The 20,644-nt window shown below is 41.8% G+C and overlaps 1 protein-coding gene across 2 annotated transcripts; it reads left to right on the forward strand.

Moving 5' to 3' along the window:
- Positions 1-129: 129 nt before the first annotated feature.
- Positions 130-20,624, forward strand: snx22 (sorting nexin 22). 2 transcript variants are annotated; one of them, XM_023984858.2, is made up of 7 exons: positions 130-436; positions 13,020-13,103; positions 13,382-13,486; positions 14,611-14,761; positions 16,897-16,929; positions 17,418-17,485; positions 19,732-20,624. In XM_023984858.2, exons 1-7 carry the CDS (start codon positions 356-358, stop codon positions 19,936-19,938), a joined length of 729 nt encoding a protein of 242 aa, XP_023840626.1. In that variant the 5' UTR covers positions 130-355; the 3' UTR covers positions 19,939-20,624. The 2 variants fall into 2 exon arrangements, with proteins under 2 accessions (XP_023840626.1, XP_023840627.1); XM_023984859.2 differs by having other exon boundaries at positions 135-436; positions 14,611-14,705.
- Positions 20,625-20,644: the final 20 nt, after the last annotated feature.

The raw sequence follows: 20,644 nt of genomic DNA on the forward strand, positions 1-20,644 counted from the left end.
TAAAATAATGTTGTTTGGTCATTATGGCTATTGAATTAATGCCCTGTGTAACACGAAACATTTGAATCAACACAAGGATATCGTTTTTTTCTTTTAACGTAGGGCATTTTAGATGGGGTGCACAGATTCTCCAAATAGTTTGTGGGAGGAGCATTGGAGAGAGTCTCAAACGTTGTCCTGAATTTACGGTAACCGAGTTGATATTGTCACGTTGGCCATTATCGCTTTATGTTCTCTTACCTGAATTTTCCCGACTGTTTAGAAGGGGACATTGTTAAAGATTGAAGACAGAAAAGCCGCAGCACCACTCAGTAGGAAGGTAATTGGACAGTTTGCGCTCAGAAAAGTCCGATGAATGGCTGAAGATTCCCCTATGATTGAGGTATCGATTCCGTCGCTGGAGCGAGAGGTAGACGAGTCGGGGAAATTGAGAAAGGTAAACTGTTGTAGACTTTAAAAAATACCTGGATATGTGTGGTACAGTAAAGTTCAATACTTATTTTAAGGCATTCTCTTATGTTTTCCCACAACTTGTCATGCACATTTTGTTGGACAAATAAGATTTAAAAAATATTTTTTACTGCTTGGATAGGCGATATTCCACTGGTCCAGGTTTGCCATTCGTGCTGGCTGCCGCGCCATTCCTTTGCACCAGGCAAGCTAGAAGGGCACCTATTCCATAGATTTATATAGCGTATATTATATAATTTCTATCATTTTGTGAACCATTGTTGCCCTTGTGTCTTGTATTACACAATTGTGAAAAGCTTCAGTTGTCTGTGGCAGCTTTCTCCCACTTTCCCTTAAAATATAATTTGAAAGCCCTGAGCCTCATTTGAAAAAGAGACACATAAACACAAAGTATTGCAGTTTGCATGCCAAACAAAAGGAAGCCAAGCACCCAATCTTTTTTCGAGGACAGTTGCCATAAACACAGGCTACACCCAGTGGTGGAAATAGTACCCAATGGTCATACTTGAATAAAAGTAAAGATGCCTTAATAGAAACGACTCAAGTGAAAGTCACCCAGTAAAATACTACTTGAGTAGAATTCAAAATGTATTTCGTTTTAAATATACTTAAGTATCAACAATAAATGCTATGAATCATTTCACATTCCTTGTTAAGTAAGCAAGACAGCATGATTTAGTTTTTTAATTACGGATTGCCAGGGGCCAGTCAGGGACCCATCATTCAGGGCAGGTGGGGCTCTGAACCCCACATTTATAGATGCCATTTTTTGGGGGGGCTTGCCTGTTTTGCATGTTATTTTGGCATTAATACGTGTCACAAAGGCCCTAACACTTTGGGCACCGCTTGTCGCTGTTATAGTGCAATTCATGTATTGTTTAGTGTTATGTAGTGTCTTTGCTGGCATGCATCTAAAAAACATTTTTTAGTTTGCCACACCAAGATTTACATGCTAAAATCGCCACTGCCAGGGGCACACGCCAACACAATTGACAAATTATTTGTTTAGTGACTCCGCCAAATCATATGCTGACAAAACTGGCTCTGCGCGTAAGTCATTGTGCGCATGTTGATTTTGTCTATGCCCTCCAGACACGTTCATGACACGCAGGTTAAAATACCAAAACCAACTATATTAATTCATGTCAAACCTAGAGGTCGACCGATTAATCGGCATGGCCCATTTGTAATTGGGTCCGATTTCAAGTTTTCATAACAATCGGTAATCGGCCTTTTTGGACAACGATTATGGCCGATTACATTGCAATCCACAAGGAAACTGCATGGCAGGCTGACCACCTGTTACGCGAGTGCAGCGTCAAAAGGACCTTGTGGCTACAATGAGCCAAGGTAAGTTCTTAGCTAGCGTTAAACTGATTGTTTTTTATAAATTAAATCTTCACATAATCACTAGTTAACTACACATGGTTGATGATATTACTAGGTTAACTAGCTTGTCCTGCGTTGCATATAATCAATACGGTGCCTGTTAATTTATCATCGAATCACAGCCTACTTCAACTTCGCCAAACGGGTGATGATTTAACGGAAGCACATTCGCGAAAAAAGCTAAATCGTTGCACAAATGTACCTAACCATAAACATCAAAGCCTTTCTTAAAATCAATACACAGAAGTATATATTTTTTTACCTGCATGTTCAGTTTAAAAGAAATCCAGGTTAGCAGGCAATATTAACTAGGGAAATTGTCACTTCTCTTGCATTCAGTGCAAGCAGAGTCAGGGTATATGCAACAGTTTCGGCCGCCTGGCTCGTTGTGAACTAATTTGCCAGAATTTTACATAATTATGACATAACATTGAAGGTTGTGCAATGTAACAGCAGTATTTAGACTTAGGGTTGCCACCCGTTCGATGAAATACAGAAAGGTTCCGTATTTCACTGAAAGAATAAACGTTTTGTTTTCTAAATGATAGTTTCCGGATTTGACCATATTAATGACCAAAGGCTCATATTTCTGTGTTTTTTTATAATTAAGTCAATGATTTGATAGAGCAGTCTGACTGAGCGGTGGTAGGCAGCAGCAGGCTCGTAAGCATTCATTCAAACAGCACTTTACTGCGTTTGCCAGCAGCTCTTAGCAATGCTTGAATCACAGTGCTGTTTATGACTTCAAGCCTATCAATTCTCGAGATTAGGCTGGCAATACTACAGTGCCTGTAAGAACATCCAATAGCCAAAGATATATGAAATACAAATGGTATAGAGAGAAATAGTAGACGTGTCATAATTCCTATATTAACTACAACCTAAAACTTCTTAACTGTGAATATTGAAGAACTGGGAATAGTGAACCACCAGCTTTCATATGTTCTCATATTCTGAGCAAGGAACTTAAACGCTAGCTTTTTTACATGGCACATATTGCACTTCTCCAACAGTGTTTTTGCATTATTTAAACCAAATTGAACTGCTTTCATTATTTATTTGAGGCTAAATTGATTTTATTGATGTATTATATTAAGTTAAAATAAGTGTTCATTCAGTATTGTTGTAATTGTCATTATTATATATTTATTAATTAATCGGTATCGTCAATTTTTTGGTCCTCCAATAATCGGTATCGGCGTTGATTGGTCGACCTCTAGTCAAACACACACAAAACATTCATGGACATTTAGCTAGCTTGCTAATTTGACTTGGGAGAAAAATATTGGGTTGTTATTTTACCTAAAATGCATATGGTCCTTTTTTTGCTGGAACTTTGTAGAATTTTAACCCATTTTGAGTCACACAAAATCGTGGGTTCTGTACTCCGACAATTAATCCACAGATAAAAAGGGAAACCTAGTTCGTTTTCAGTTTTCCTTGATTAATCTCTCCTCGTTTGTTCTTCTGTGGATTTTATATGGCGGTTGGCAACCAACTTTTAAGGTGCATAACCGCCACCAACGACTGGAGTGTGGACCTTGTTCATCTTTCAATCACCCGGGTGGGTTAGTATGCTCCTAAAAACCAATGAGTAGATGGGAGAGGCGGGAATTGCAGCGCGTCAAACGTCTAAAATAGAACAAAGTTCTATTTTAGAGCCTGGCTATACTGACATCCACAAGCAGTTTGGATGAAACGATTGAATAACATGTATGTGTAAATGTATTTTTATAACGCTCGTGCAAAAAATGCGGGCGGGGTTTGCTCAGCATGACAGAGGAAGTAGTGATGACCACATGTTCTATTGATAAGTGCGTGAATTTGACAATGTTTCTGTCCTGCTGAGCATTCGAAATGTAAAGGGTAATTTTGGGTGTCAGGAAAAATGTATGGGAGTAAAAACTACATTTTTCTTTAGGCATGTAGTGGAGTAAAAATATAAATAGTCAAGTACAGATACTTAAATGGCACTTCAAAGTATTTGTACTTAGTTACTTTACACCACTGACTACACCTAGCTGCTGGAATGACAATTGCCAGAAGAAAAGTTGGTGTTGACAGTAGAGGTCGACCGATTTATGATTTTTCAATAACGATACCGATTATTGGAGGACCAAAAAAGCCGATACCGATTAATCGACCTATTTATTTATTTATTTATTTATTTATTTGTAATAATGACAATTACAACAATACTGAATGAACACTTATTTTAACTTAATATAATACATCAATAAAATCAATTTAGCCTCAAATAAATAATGAAACATGATCAATTTGGTTTAAATAATGCAAAAACAAAGTGTTGGAGAAGAAAGTAAAAGTGCAATATGTGCCATGTAAGAAAGCTAACGTTTAAGTTCCTTGCTCAGAACATGAGAACTTATGAAAGCTGATGGTTCCTTTTAACATGAGTCTTCAATATTCCCAGGTAAGAAGTTTTAGGTTGTAGTTATTATAGGACTATTTCTCTCTATACGATTTGTATTTCATATACCTTTGACTATTGGATGTTCTTATAGGCACTTTAGTATTGCCAGTGTAACAGTATAGCTTCCGTCCCCCTCCTCGCTCAAACCTGGGCTCGAACCAGGAACACATCGACATCAGCTACCCTCGAAGCAGCGTTACCCATGCAGAGCCAGGGGAACAACTACTCCAAGTCTCAGAGCGAGTGACGTTTGAAACGCTATTAGCGCGCACCCCGCTAACTAGCTAGCCATTTCACATCGGTTACACCAGCCTAATCTCAGGAGTTGACAGGCTTGAAGTCATAAACAGCGCAATGCTTGAAGCATTGCGAAGAGCTGCTGGCAGAACGCACGAAAGTACTGTTTGAATGAATGCTTACGAGCCTGCTGGTGCCTACCATCGCTCAGTCAGACTGCTCTATCAAATCATAGACTTAATTATAACATAATAACACACAGACATACGAGCCTTAGGTCATTAATATGGTCGAATCCGGAAACTATCATCTCGAAAACAAAACATTTATTCTTTCAGTGAAATACGGAACCGTTCCGTATTTTATCTAACGGGTGGCATCCATAAGTCTAAATATTCCTGTTACATTGCACAACCTTCAATGTTCTGTCATAATTACGTAAAATTCTGGCAAATTAGTTCGCAACGAGCCAGGCGGCCCAAACTGTTGCATATACCCTGACTCTGCGTGCAATGAACGCAAGAGAAGTGACACAATTTCACCTGGTTAATATTGCCTGCTAACCTGGATTTCTTTTAGCTAAATATGCAGGTTTAAAAATATATACTTCTGTGTATTGATTTTAATAAAGGCATTGATGTTTATGGTTAGGTACAGTCGTGCTACGATTGTGCTTTTTTTTGCAAATGCACTTTAGTTAAGTCATCCCACGTTTGGCGAAGTTGGCTGTCTTTGTTAGGAAGAAATAGTCTTCACACAGTTCGCAACGAGCCAGGCGGCCCAAACTGCTGCATATACCCTGACTCTGTTGCAAGAGAAGTGACACATTTTCCCTAGTTAAAAGAAATTCATGTTAGCAGGCAATATTAACTAAATATGCAGATTTAAAAAATATATACTTGTGTATTGATTTTAAGAAAGGCATTGATGTTTATGGTTAGGTACACGTTGGAGCAACGACAGTCCTTTTTCGCGAATGCACACCGCATCGATTATATGCAACGCAGGACACGCTAGGTAAACTAGTAATATCATTAACCATGTGTATTTAACTAGTGATTATGATTGATTGTTTTTTATAAGATAAGTTTAATGCTAGCTAGCAACTTACCTTGGCTTCTTACTGCATTCGCATAACAGGCAGGCTCCTCGTGGAGTGTAATGTAAGGCAGGTGGTTAGAGCGTTGGACTAATTAACCGTAAGGTTGCAAGATTGAATCCCCGAGCTGACAAGGTAAACAACTGTCGTTCTGCCCATGAACAAGGCAGTTAACCCACCGTTCCTAGGCCATCATTGAAAATAAGAATGTGTTCTTAACTGACTTGCCTAGTTAAATAAAGGTGTCCAAAAATACCGATTTCCGGTTGTCATGAAAACTTGAAATCGGCCCTAATTAATCGGCCATTCCGATTAATCGGTCGACCTTTAGTTGACAGCACTTTTTGCACCTACCTAGCACTGGGGACTTGAGTGCACTTTTTGTCTACATTTACACAGGCAGCCCAATTCTGATTGCTTTGGATAAAATAATCTGCTGAATGGCATATATAGGATACATATAACATGACTGAATATACTGTCTCAAAGTTCCTGGACTTGGGCAAGAAGTATTTTGTTTTTGACAGTGAAAACCCCCAAACAATGTCTGAAGTCATTTACCACCGGTTTTCGTTGAGAGCTGTTGGCTTGAGAGCTGTTGGCTTGAGAGCTGTTGGCTTGAGAGCTGTCTGCTTGTTGGCTTGAGAGCTGTCTGCTTGTTGGCTTGAGAGCTGTCTGCTTGTTGGCTTGAGAGCTGTCTGCTTGAGAGCTGTCTGCTTGTTGGCTTGAGAGCTGTCTGCTTGTTGGCTTGAGAGCTCTCTACTTGTTGGCTTGAGAGCTGTCTGCTTGTTGGGTTGCATCTACACAGGGCAGCCCAATTCTGGTCTTTTTTTCTGACAAATATCTGATGTGAAAATATCTAATTTCACTGTAAAAAACAAGCAAAAGGAAACCCTTTGCCCAAGTCTCTGAACTTTGAGCCAGTAAATGCAGTCACGTTATATGTTGCCAAATTACACAAAGAATACAAAACAATTTGAACACCTGCTCTTTCCATGAAATAGATGGATGAGGTGAAAGCTATGCACTTGTTAAATCCAAGTTAGATGTCACTTGTTAAATCCACTTCAATCAGTGTAGCTGAAGGGGAGGAGACGGGTTAAAGAAGGATGTTTAAGCCTTCAGACATGGATTGTGTGTGTGCCAATCAGAGGGTGAATGGGCAAGACAAAGTATTGAAGTGCCTTTGAACGGGGTATGGTAGTAGGTTCCAGGCACACCAGTTTGTGTCAAGAACTGCAATGCTCAACATTTTTCCGTGTGTATCAAGAATGGTCCACCACCCAAGTGACATCCAGCCAACTTGACACAACTGTGGGAAGCATTGGAGTCAACATGGGCCAACATCCCTGTGGAAAGCTTTCTGCACCTTGTAGAGTCCATTCCACAACGAATTGAGGCTGTTCTGAGGGCAAAAGAGGGGGTGCTACTCAATATTAGGGCGGTGTTCTTAATGTTTTGTACACTCATTGTATGCCATTTAGCAGATACTTTTATCCAAAGCAGTAATTGTATACTTTTCCTTATTGGTGGCCACGGCTGGAATCAAACCCATGACCCAGTTGAAAAATGGGTTCACGTTACACATCCCACAGCAGCTGTAGTCTTAACAGGATGACTAAATTGCCTGCCTCCATGATCAACAAACGTAAGACTGAAGTCATTTTTGACTGACACATAATTCTGCTTCGAGTCACTCATGAGCTTTTGGTGTGTGTGTGTGTGTGTTCACACTATTGTGCCACCCTGAACAGCACTTTCTGTGCAGGCTTGGATATGTTCTTTTCACATTGTCTACTCCTTTCCAGCATGAGACTAATATTGCTTGGGAAGCTAAAAGTGAGCTGAGCTGACCCTTAGCTAGTCTGATAATATAGCTGGTGCCAGTCTTCTTTTAAACAAGCAGAGGGGCATAGTCAATTATCCATTTCTTGAAATAGAGTGGGGTTCAAGAAGTGGTCCAATCATATCCCTTTCACGCCAACATGCCGACCCAAACTATTCTGTGCTGGCTTGTATATTTTCTATGCACATACAGTTTGCCCTTTCAAACAGGGTTCAAGCTAGTATGGTGCATGCGTATCCAGGCCAGTTCAGCAAACCTTGGATGAGCTCGGCTAAGTAGTGTGAAATGGGTCTTGCTTGTCTGTTAACTGTCTCATTTGGGGTGCTGTGTGTTCCACTCTGAGCCTTCTGCTGTGTTATGTAAGGAGGGGGCATCGGGCCCCTCTGTGCCAGGGGTTTGCAGGTGGAAATATCTAGTCCTATCTGCACACCCGCAACAATGAAAGCTCTGTGACGGAAGGGTGACCATTGACGGGATGGCGAGAAAGAGAGGATGGCCCCAGTTCTGTCTGTAAACCGGCTGTATGGCTTCAAGAACAAAGAGACCCGATATGGAAAAATGGTCTTTCCCATAAACTGATGACAATCTCTGTACTCTCATATATCCCCACGGACTGAGTGAATGTACCATCAGCTCATCTGTAGACATATAATTGCATGGGGAACATATAGTGACATTTTGTTACCTGAAATTAACGAGTTAAAGCATCAAAAGTGGATGAGCTGTTTTTTTTAAACTTGTTTACCAGTCTCGAGTGAGCAGACAAAGACTCTTTTCTTTGACAAGAAGTACCTTTTTGGGCAGATGTAACTCAATCAATTAAATCATGTGCTTCTTGTCCTGAACAGTAATTTGGTAAACGAATGAAGAAGCACAAGGTGTGCATGCGTAGGCCAGGGGAGTTATTTCATATGAAATAGGCGCTGAGGTTGAGACTGACTTCTGCAGATTAGTGAAGCAGGCTGAACATTGAGCAGAAGCAGGTACTTGTTGTTCATTGTGATACTTGACTTTGTGGAACTGACTAAACCAGTGAGTTCCTCCATAGCGGGAAGAACAGCAACTTCAGGAAAGGGAAATTTGTGTGTCATTGAGAGGAATTGGTTACTTTTAAAGCTCATGAACAGTCAGTCACATATCTTTGTCACTAAATAACCATTAATCACAGTTCAGGTGATGGTCAAAAGTCTGTATCGTCAGGGTAATAATCTTGTATTATGTAAACAGTCATCTTGAAACATCTCAAATGTATACTCTGGGCAGTGGGCACTGATTGCAGAGTAGGGTAACTCTATAAAAATAACTTATAATGATTTTACCAATATGATAATTAGTCAAGGATTGATGATTATTCTGCTCATGAGGATCCATGTTAGATCCAGTGGCTGCCTGGATAATGGCCACAGCCCTCCTGCTCTGAGAGCTCATTCATCCATGGATTGAGGGTCATCTGTTTTGGACCATCATTGGTATGTGATGACATGGCTCCAGCCCCATCGGTCCACTGGGTCGCGAGTCGCCTTGGCAATCCAGGAATATGGAGGCCCTGTGCCTTCTTTGAACAGCTAGCCTGGTACCAGATCGGTCTGTGCTGTCTTGCCAGAGTTGGTACTTGGCAAGTCAGCACAGACACATCTGGGACCAGGCTACACAGCTACAGAGAGTCAACATGACTGTTTGCTGAGAGAGGAGTTAAGTACTGTACTAGGCTGACCGCTCGAGTCACTGCTGATTTAGGGTCACCACTCTTTCGAAGTAACAGAGAGAGTGCTCAGCCAGTTGCGAATAATTAAGGACCCGATGTATTTTTAGGTCAAGAACAAATACCAAAAAGGTAAACTCTTTAATGTACAGTTTTTATTTATTTATTGTGTTGTATGGTTGTAGACTAGTTCATAGATTAAAATATAGCTTTAAATTAGTTATAGGGTGGCAAAATCGTCCTTGTAGCAATCACTCTGGATCAACCCATGAGAGATGAGTTTAGGTGGAAAGGGGGGCATGGGCCTTTTAATTATAGCCTGAATGTAGCCAGTCAGCTATATTTAACGTGAGGGCCTGGCAAAAAAAAAGTGTGGATCAACTGCATGACTCGGCTAATCCCCATGTCAGGATGACTCTCTGTCCTGGGTCATGTTCATTTGGCACTAAATATAAGGAAACAGACTCAAATGGGGAGGGTCTACCTGGATTGTTTTCTGCTGCATGCCCGTATGAACATGGCCCTGAATACTGGATTCTAAACAGCATGTCCTGAAGCTCCAACTTTAAGTCAACAACTTCAAAGGAATATTTAGATAATAGCTTGCTGGAAATGTAGGCTAGAATTTTTGTCATTCATTGTTCACCACACCTTGTCATGTTTAGACAGAGTCCCTTCTATTCATATTTTTTGAAACTCTATCCCTCTCTCTTTGTCAGTGGCTATTTATGTATTATTGTTAACTTGGTTTCAGACCAATTTGGAAAAGATATCCCTGTTTTCTTAATTTTAGAAAGTGGGGAAGACCAAAGGATGGACACTTTTCTACTTGTCATTAACCTCAGTTCTGGGTGACGGGTGTATTCTCATGTGTATTTGTCCAGATGAATATCAGCTAGCTGCCACGGCTATACAGCCGGCAGCGTTGCCATTTATCCAAATAAGCCTGCTTATTAACTACCATGGTACACACTGGATCTTCACTGGAAAAGGAAGCTGCCCTTGTTTGATTTGTTGTAATGTACAAGAAAGCAGCCTACAATAATTAGTGTACTATCAGTACTATTTTCCAAGCATAAAAAATGTGGACAGTGCACTTGGGCTATAAAAACAATACTGGTCCTGCAACTCCTGTCCTTTGGCTGCATTCTGCCAGTTATCTGTCAAATTATCAAATTACTGATTGCTAAGGATGTGCAGGTGCGCTGTAGCGGACGTGTCCTCCCATTCAGGAAGGTATAGAATGTCTTTAAGAAAGAACATTTCCACAGGTCGTCCTTTTACCTAGGGTTATGGTCATTCTAGGGGATCTGTTTTGCTTTTCTTGTGAGCAGTAATGCATGTATAACTGAGTTGTTTTTGACCACGTAAAGCTGTAATATGTAACTTTTTTGTCGACCCGACCAAATGCACATAGAAATTTGAGAGAGAGATCTGTGATTCTCATTAAAAACGAGTCTAAGAAGCGGTAGATATGTTCTATGTGCGAGTTGTCTATGCAATCTGTTCTTAAGTTTCGTTTATGCCTCTTTATACACTGCTCAAAAAAATAAAGGGAACACTTAAACAACACAATGTAACTCCAAGTCAATCACACTTCTGTGAAATCAAACTGTCCACTTAGGAAGCAACACTGATTGACAATAAATTTCACATGCTGTTGTGCAAATGGAATAGACAACAGGTGGAAATTATAGGCAATTAGCAAGACACCCCCAATAAAGGAGTGGTTCTGCAGGTGGTGACCACAGACCACTTCTCAGTTCCTATGCTTCCTGGCTGATGTTTTGGTCACTTTTGAATGCTGGCGGTGCTTTCACTCTAGTGGTAGCATGAGACGGAGTCTACAACCCACACAAGTGGCTCAGGTAGTGCAGCTCATCCAGGATGGCACATCAATGCGAGCTGTGGCAAGAAGGTTTGCTGTGTCTGTCAGCGTAGTGTCCAGAGCATGGAGGAGCTACCAGGAGACAGGCCAGTACATCAGGAGACGTGGAGGAGGCCGTAGGAGGGCAACAACCCAGCAGCAGGACCGCTACCTCCGCCTTTGTGCAAGGAGGATCAGGAGGAGCACTGCCAGAGCCCTGCAAAATGACCTCCAGCAGGCCACAAATGTGCATGTGTCTGCTCAAACGGTCAGAAACAGACTCCATGAGGGTGGTATGAGGGCCCGACGTCCACAGGTGGGGGTTGTGCTTACAGCCCAACACCGTGCAGGACGTTTGGCATTTGCCAGAGAACACCAAGATTGGCAAATTCGCCACTGGCGCCCTGTGCTCTTCACAGATTAAAGCAGGTTCACACTGAGCACGTGACAGACATGACAGAGTCTGGAGACTCCGTGGAGAACGTTCTGCTGCCTGCAACATCCTCCAGCATGACCGGTTTGGCGGTGGGTCAGTCATGGTGTGGGGTGGCATTTCTTTGGGGGGCCGCACAGCCCTCTGTGCTCGCCAGAGGTAGCCTGACTGCCATTGGGTACCGAGATGAGATCCTCAGACCCCTTGTGAGACCATATGCTGGTGTGGTTGGCCCTGGGTTCCTCCTAATGCAAGACAATGCTAGACCTCATGTGGCTGGAGTGTGTCAGCAGTTCCTGCAAGAGGAAGGCATTGATGCTATGACTGGCCTGCCCGTTCCCCAGACCTGAATCCAATTGAGCACATCTGGGACATCATGTCTCGCTCCATCCACCAACGCCACGTTGCACCACAGACTGTCCAGGAGTTGGCGGATGCTTTAGTCAAGGTCTGAGAGGAGATCCCTCAGGAGACCATCCGCCACCTCATCAGGAGCATGCCCAGGCGTTGTAGGGAGGTCATACAGGCACGTGGAGGCCACACACACTACTGAGCCTCATTTTTACTTGTTTTAAGGACATTACATCAAAGTTGGATCAGCCTGTAGTGTGGTTTTCCACTTTAATTTTGAGTGTGACTCCAAATCCAGACCTCCACGGGTTGATAAATTTGATTTCCATTGATAATTTTTGTGTGATTTTGTTGTCAGCACATTCAACTATGTAAAGAAAAAAGTATTTAATAAGAATATTTCATTCATTCAGATCTAGGATGTGTTATTTTAGTGTTCCCTTTATTTTTTTGAGCAGTGTACTTTCAATTTTGTACACCAGCTTCAAAATGCTGAAAATACTATATTTTTGGTATTTGAAAATATATTTCACAGCGGTTTAGATGATACAATGATTCTATACACTACACTGCGTGTTTTGCCAGAAACTTAAATTAGAATTTTAGCATCCACGAAAAGGCAAAGCGATTTTTGTACATCTAGTTGTTTGCCCTGTCTGTTGACTGGTCAGGTCTAGGCAAGTGCTCCTGGGTAATGTCCCAATTGTCTCTCCTGCTTCCCAAGACTGCATTTGACCCCTTCACTGATTTTGAAAGGAAATTACTACTATAAGAAATATGGTGGGAACTCCCACAAGCCTATGTCCGCACCAACCATTTGTGGGAACGAGTCCATACTGCAGGAGAAAGGAGATATTGGGACGCACACTTGTTGTCCAATTCCTCAAGCAAAAGCTGCAAAGTTTGATAGGATTCGTTTTTATCTCCAACAGGCCTCTTCCTTCCCCTGCTGGATATCTGACTGCATTACACTGGACACTAAACTCAGGCATGATTGCAGCACAGTCAAGTCCCATCTAGTTGGTGTAGAACTACCTTTTAGAAAGGCAAACTCTCATGTGAATGGAAAGACTTACCTTTTGTACATAAATGTTTCTGTCCGATGACGAGCAAACATAATTCTATTGATATTCCTTTCCAGAAAACCAGTGTAATAGCCCAAAGCTCCGCTCTGCTCTTTTCTTTTCTAGCTCTTTAGAGTTGAGATATTGTTCAATGGAAGGAAACACTTTGTGCTCAGAAGACACAGTGAATTCCAGACCCTGCACAGAAAGGTAAAGCAATTGCTGACTCTCTGCCTCCCCTTACTTGACACCAGAATTATACAGTATCTGAATGATTAAAAAAAAAAAAAATTTTTACACAGTATACTCTACTTTGTTGCCATACAAACCAATGGCTAACTGCTCTACAAATATGCTTACATTTCCCTGCTTGAAACATGCAAATGATGGTCGCAATGCAACGGATAAGTTGTTGAAGCGTGATGGACATTAAGCCATTACAGGCCCATCCCCGTAATGTAATTTACAGTTTCCTCCTGCCTCCATAGCTGAAGAAGATTCTGCATCCCCCAGACTTCCCCAGCAAGAGGAGCACCCATCTGAGAACCAAGCCTCTTGAGCAGAGGAGGCAGCAGCTGGAGGACTACATTCAGGTAGAATAGCGTAGATACATGTAACACTTTACTTGACACCCAACGTCATAACAGCTGACATAACGTGTCATAATATGGTCATAACACTGTCATGGCCAATATATTTAAACATGTTGTGACATATAACCAGCCATAAAATAATGCAATATGACACCTACATAAGATTGTCAAAACCCACATTTATTCCAATGTGTTTTTTCCCAGCCAAGAAGTTTCCTTTCGTTTTGAAACTTTGTTTCTTAAGTCCTTTGTTGTAATGAATTCTGTTTTACGGTCATGTTTTTTTTTCATCATATTTTAAATAACTTGCAGAAAATACACTTTGACACTGTCGTGAAGCATTATGACCATCCTGTGTCACTTCACTTGGACTAAGAAAATACACTTTATGACCCCGTCGAGAAGCATTAGGACCGTCAAAATCATTTAAGCCAGATAGGCCTATCACGTATATGCCCTTGTCAGTCATCAGTCAAAAAGACGGTGTCTTGTCCTGCTCCTGAAATTTGTGCTCAATTACAATGATGTTTTAAGATGGTCAATTTCAGAACATTTTATAGAACATAAATATATTGTTAACAAATAGCCTGTGGTGTAATGGAATGTTTTGCCTTGTGTGGTAGGTTTTGTGGGTTTTGACACTCTTATGTAGGTGTCATAACCAGCCATAAAATAACGCAATATATGTCACAACAGGTCTAAATAGATGTCATGACAGTGTTATGACAAGTTATTTCAGCTGTAATGACATGTTATAACGCTGGGTGTCAAGTAAAGTGTTACCGTATTTACTTTATTCAGTTAGGAGGACTACATATATTAATTACATACCATGTTCAGTTACCACATTCAGGTGTAATATTTACGTATGAAATGTAATGAATTAATATATTGTACGTGCCATATTAGGAATTTGAAACTATATTCAGGTATGAATTGACATACAATATTTAGGTATGACTGAGGGACTATGTTCCGTATGGGCATTACCTGATGCTTACACTAGCCCCACTGGATTGCAGTCTGGGATAGTTGAAATTTTCAATAACAGTTACTAATCTAATTTTAGACTGTGTGTGATCAAAACCATTTTCTTTGTATTTTCTACTGGCCTCTCTTTGTAGGATCTAATTTACCAGTATGAAGAAGTCCCTCAGGTGCTGCTGGACTTCCTGCATGTGAAACATTTCCACTCTGGGAACAAAATAAGCAGCCTTGAGTATGTACCTGCCTGCCTGCCTCTGTCCCCTCACCTCAACCAGCTACTCACATCAGGTTCACTTCAATATCAGACATATCAGACAGAAAAAAAGTATACTGAATATGACATGTGTGGTTAGGAATGGAGAATCCGATGTCAGTCAAGCTTGTATGATATCTGAGGTATACAGTGCCTTCAAAATATTTATACCCCTTGACTTTTTTTGTGTCACTGATCTACACACTATACCCCATGTCAAAATGGAATTATGTTTTTACAAATGTTTACAAAAGAACTAAAAATAAGTATTCAACCCTTTTGTTATGGCAAGCCTCAATAAGTCACAAGTTGCATGGACTCTGTGTGCAATAATAGTGTTTAACATGGTTTTTAAATGACTACGCCATCTCTGTACCCCACACATACAATTATCTGTAAGGTCCCTCAGTCGAGCAGTGAATTTCAAACACAGATTCAACCACAAGGACCAGGGAGGTTTTCCAATGGTTCGCAAAGAAGGACACCTATTGAATATCCGTTTGAGCATGGTGAAGTTATTAATTACACTTAGGATGGTGTATCAAAGATACAGGCGTCCTTCCGAACTCTGAGGAAGGAAACCGCTCAGAGATTTCCCCATGTGGCCAATGGTGACTTTAAAACAGTTAGAGTTTAATGACTAATACTAACCTAATTGAAAGAGTGAAAAGTAAGAAGCCTGTACAGAATTTATTTTATTTTATCCAAAACATGCATCCTTTTTGCAATATGGCACTAATGTAATACTGCAAAAAATGTGGCAAAGAAATTCACTTTTTGTCTAGGGGGAAATCCAACACATGACTGAGTACCACTCTTAATATTTTCAAGCATGGTGGTGTCTGCATCATATTATGGGTATGCTTATCAACATCAAGGACAAGGGAGTTTTTTAGGATAAAAAGAAATGTAATTAAGCTAAGCATAGGCAAAATCCTAGAGAAACTTGTTTGTCTGCTTCCCATCAGACACTGGGAGACAAATTCACCTTTCAGCAGGACAATTACTTAACACAAGGCCAAATATACACTGGAGTTGCTTACTAAGACGACATTGAATGTTCCTGAGTGGCCTAGATAGATTTAAGCAAAAATGGTATGGCAAGACTTGAACATGGCTGTCTAGCAAGGATCAACAACCAACTTGACCGAGCTTGAAGAATTTTGAAAATAATAATGGGCAAATATTGTACAATCCAGGTGTGCAAAGCTTTTCGAGACTTACCCAAAAAGATTCACAGATGTAATCGCTGCCAAAGGTGATTCTAACTTGTATCGCCTCATAGGGTTGAATACTTATCTAATCAAGATATATTAGTATTTTATTTTCCAAAATAATATTTTTTTAAATTAGTTTGTCTTTCACTTTGACAGAGTATTTTGTGTATGTAGTTGACAAAAAATGACAATTAAATCTATTTTAATCCCACTTTATAACACAACAATGTGGAAAACTTCAAGGGGTGTGAATACTTTCTAAAGGCACTGTACACACTACCTTATACGCTGCAGTGTTTTGCTATTGAAAATGTAGAGACCCTCTATTGAATTCGGTCATGTTATATGTAGCCAATATACACAAATTGTACAAAACATTAAGAACACCTGCTCTTTACATGAGACTGGCCAGTTCAAAGCTATGATCCCTTATGGATGTCATGTGTTAAATCCACTTCAATCAGTGTAGATGAAGGGGAGGAGACAGGTTAAAGAAGGATTTTTTTGAGACAATTGAGACATGGATTGTGTGTGTGCCATTCAGAGGGTGAATGGGCAAGACAAAAGATACAAGTGTCTTTGAACGGGGTACGGTAGTAGGTGCCAGGCGCACCGGTTTGTGTCAAGAACTTCAACACTGCCAGGTTTTTCACGCTCAAGTTTCTTGACAGGTTTTTCACGCTCAACAGTTTCCTGTGTGTATCAATAATGGTCCACCACCGAAAGGACATCCAGCCAACTTGACACAACTGTGTGACGCATTGGAGCCAACATGGGCCAGCATCCCTGTGGAACGCTTTAGACACCTTGTAGAGTCAATGACCCGACAAATTGAGGCTGGGGGCGCAACTCAATATTAGGAAGGTGTTCCTAATGTTTGGTATACTCTGTGTATATTGTTTAACATGGGCAAATAATAGGCTGTAATAAAAACGGTGGTTTCCTCATTTCAGATCATTTGATGATAGTGACCCTCAGGGATATGGGTGAGCTTCCCTTTTATCTTGTGAACAGCCATGTGTATTCCTCCTGTGTGCCATAGAGTACATGTCCCCCTGTACTTTGGTTTCCGAACCGGTCCTCGGGTTTATGCTCGGGCTCGGGACCCTCTGAAGTTCCACTATGATCTATTCTAACACTAGCACAACTGATTCATCTTGCCAACTCATCAGCAAGCCCTTGATTTGTTGAGTCAGTTGTCCTGGTGGATTGGTTGTCCTGGTGGATTGGCTGGGGGGGCAAAGTGAGAACGTCTGGCTTATGAGGGTTTGGGCATGCAGAGCAGAGGGCAAGTGTAAATGCCATACAAAAAGATGCCAATTAAATTTATGCATAAGAAAAGTAAAATCTAAATTTAGAATGTTGAAATCTGCAAAGGTTACACTCCATATTGCAATGCACACATCTATATTGTAGCAACATACATTTTACTCGTTCAGCTCTTCGACTCACCCAGTGGTCTCTTGTCCCTCAGCTGTCAGCTGCAGCATCAACGTGTGGTGGGATTCTGTCGTGACCCCTATCTCCTGGAGTCCCCCTCAGGTACGGCAGGCCTCCGCATTGTCGTATGGTTGTTGGAGATCCTTAGACCACCCAGACGATTAAATGGGGGGGGGGGGGCTTACACTTGAGTGTCTAAAACTAGGTAGAGAGTAAGTAGAAATGATAATGGACCTATACTGTATATTTAGAACTGCCCACCCTTGGCTTAGAGCCTATCTCCTCATTTTGAGATCACCACACTCTATCATCATTGCCAGTAACATCCAGCAAGCTCAATGTTAATGTTTCCTCAGGATGGTCTCCCTTTTAAAGAGCTTGCTGAAAGCTTTCTCCGCAAATGCCCTGTGCTTTAGTATTTTTGTTTACGTTTTAGTTATTGGTCGTGTTCCAGATCAAAGACAGTATGTGGACAAAAGTATGTGGACACCTGCTGCTCGTCGAACATCCCATTCCAAAATCATGGGTATTAATATGGAGTTGGTCTCCCCCTTTGCTGCCATAACAGCCTCCACTCTTCTGGGAAGGCATCCACTTGATGTTGGAACATTGCTGCGGGGACTTCCATTCAGCCACGAGCATTAGGGAGGTTGGTCACTGATGTTGAGCGATTAGGCCTGGCTCGCAGCAGGCATTCCAATTCACCCCAAAGGTGTTTAATGCGGTTGAGGTCAGGGCTCTGTACAGGCCAGTCAAGTTCTATCACACCAATGTCAACAAACCAGTTCTGTTTGGACCTCGCTTTGTGCACGGGGGCATTGTCATGCTGAAACAGGAAAGAGCCATCCCCAAACTGCTGCCACAACGTTGGATGCACAGAATCGTCTAGAATGTCATGTGCTGTAGCGTTAAGCTTTACCTTCACTGTAACTAAGGAGCCTAGCCCGAACCAATAACAGCACAGTTGACCGGGGAAGCTCTAGCAGGGCAAATTATTTGACAAACTAACTTGTTGGACTTATGACGGTGCCACATTTAAGGTCACTGAGCCCCTCAGTACGGTTGATTCTACTACTGTTTGTCTATGGAGATTGCATGGCTGTGTGCTCGATTTTTATACACCTGTCGGCAACGGGTGTGGCTGAAATAGCCGAATCCACTCATTTGAGGGGGTGTCCATATACACTGCTCAAAAAAATTAAGGGAACACTTAAACAACACAATGTAACTCCAAGTCAATCACACTTCTGTGAAATCAAACTGTCCACTTAGGAAGCAACACTGATTGACAATAAATTTCACATGCTGTTGTGCAAATGGAATAGACAAAAGGTGGAAATTATAGGCAATTAGCAAGACACCCCCAATAAAGGAGTGGTTCTGCAGGTGGTGACCACAGACCACTTCTCAGTTCCTATGCTTCCTGGCTGATGTTTTGGTCACTTTTGAATGCTGGCGGTGCTTTCACTCTAGTGGTAGCATGAGACGGAGTCTACAACCCACACAAGTGGCTCAGGTAGTGCAGCTCATCCAGGATGGCACATCAATGCGAGCTGTGGCAAGAAGGTTTGCTGTGTCTGTCAGCGTAGTGTCCAGAGCATGGAGGKGCTACCAGGAGACAGGCCAGTACATCAGGAGACGTGGAGGAGGCCGTAGGTCATTTTGCAGGGCTCTGGCAGTGCTCCTCCTTGCACAAAGGCGGAGGTAGCGGTCCTGTTGCTGGGTTGTTGCCCTCCTACGGCCTCCTCCACGTCTCCTGATGTACTGACCTGTCTCCTGGTAGCGCCTCCATGCTCTGGACACTACGCTGACAGACACAGCAAACCTTCTTGCCACAGCTCGCATTGATGTGCCATCCTGAATGAGCTGCACTACCTGAACCACTTGTGTGGGTTGTAGACTCCGTCTCATGCTACCACTAGAGTGAAAGCACCGCCAGCATTCAAAAGTGACTAAAACATCAGCCAGGAAGCATAGGAACTGAGAAGTGGTCTGTGGTCACCACCTGCAGAACCACTCCTTTATTGGGGGTGTCTTGCTAATTGCCTATAATTTCCACCTTTTGTCTATTCCATTTGCACAACAGCATGTGAAATTTATTGTCAATCAGTGTTGCTTCCTACGTGGACAGTTTGATTTCACAGAAGTGTGATTGACTTGGAGTTACATTGTGTTGTTTAAGTGTTCCCTTTTTTTTTTGAGCAGTGTACATACTTTTGGCCTCAGTGTACATTGGAGTTGCCTGCCAGGATAGGTGGTATCAGCTATCCACATATGGCGTGCAACTAATCTAGTCGGCCTGGAACGCAACCATGGGTATTGAACTTTGAATTAATATTTTCCAACAGATCTGCCGGACATCGTCATGGATGGGGTCCTACAGGGCTTGTACCCCCGAGACATCCGTGTCAGCTTCACAGCCTGCACAAAACCCAGCCTCCCAGAGAGACCCAGTCTGGCTCCAGGTCCAGCCCGTACCTTCAAAGCTCCAGCAATTCCCTCTATATAGTGGCAGCCCGTGCAGAAGTCCTGACACTAGGATCTGTGGATTTTAAATGGCCTTGATAGTAATTTGGATTAATGTCCAGTGTCAGTCGGCAACCAGTGGAGGCCCATTTGCTTGTATATTACCATACAATAGATGTTTACTTTACTCTGGGTGCTTGACTAAAGTCACCAATATAGGCCAATTGAAGGTGTTCAAGATAAAGCAGGGTGGTTCCTGCTTATAAACAAAACTCAAATCTGCAATTTGGTTTGTAAGCAGAGTTGAGTCCACCATTAACTGCCTTAGCTCACTCAAAATGACCTGACTATCGGTCACCTACCAGATCAATGTCCAGATGTGTCTATCAGCTATCCACATACAACGATTTGATGCCTCACTAATAGGGTGGCGGTTAGCATGTCGGGCCAGTAAGCGAAAGGTTGCTGACTGAAATGCTTTGCCCTTGAGCAAGGCACTAAACCCTAGTTTCCCCCAGGGATGCTGTACTACTATGGCCGACCCTGTAAAACATGTCACTGCACCTATCCAGTGTGGCAACAAACCATTGGTTTATGCATTAAAGCAAGTGCCAGTTTCACAATCACTGGCATTTCATATGTAAATGTTTTCACATGTTAAGCTATATAAATGTAATACTTGCCCCATCAAGTGGTCCGTTTGGATGTTCATTGTTCTACTTGCAATCTCTTACAAGAAACTAAGTGCCACTTAATAAAGTAAAGTTGTCACATGCGCATGCACAGTGAACTGCT

This window comes from Salvelinus sp. IW2-2015, linkage group LG4q.1:29 (assembly GCF_002910315.2).
Source record: "Salvelinus sp. IW2-2015 linkage group LG4q.1:29, ASM291031v2, whole genome shotgun sequence".
NCBI classification, from domain to species: domain Eukaryota; kingdom Metazoa; phylum Chordata; class Actinopteri; order Salmoniformes; family Salmonidae; genus Salvelinus; species Salvelinus sp. IW2-2015.

Coding starts and splice junctions, on each gene's coding strand:
- snx22 (XM_023984858.2), top strand. CDS start 356: ATGGCTGAAGATTCCCCTATGATTGAGGTATCGATTCCGTCGCTGGAG. Junction 13,104..13,381: donor TCCAGACCCTGCACAGAAAG/GTAAAGCAATTG, acceptor CTGCCTCCATAG/CTGAAGAAGATTCTGCATCC. Junction 17,486..19,731: donor TCTCCTGGAGTCCCCCTCAG/GTACGGCAGGCC, acceptor ATTTTCCAACAG/ATCTGCCGGACATCGTCATG.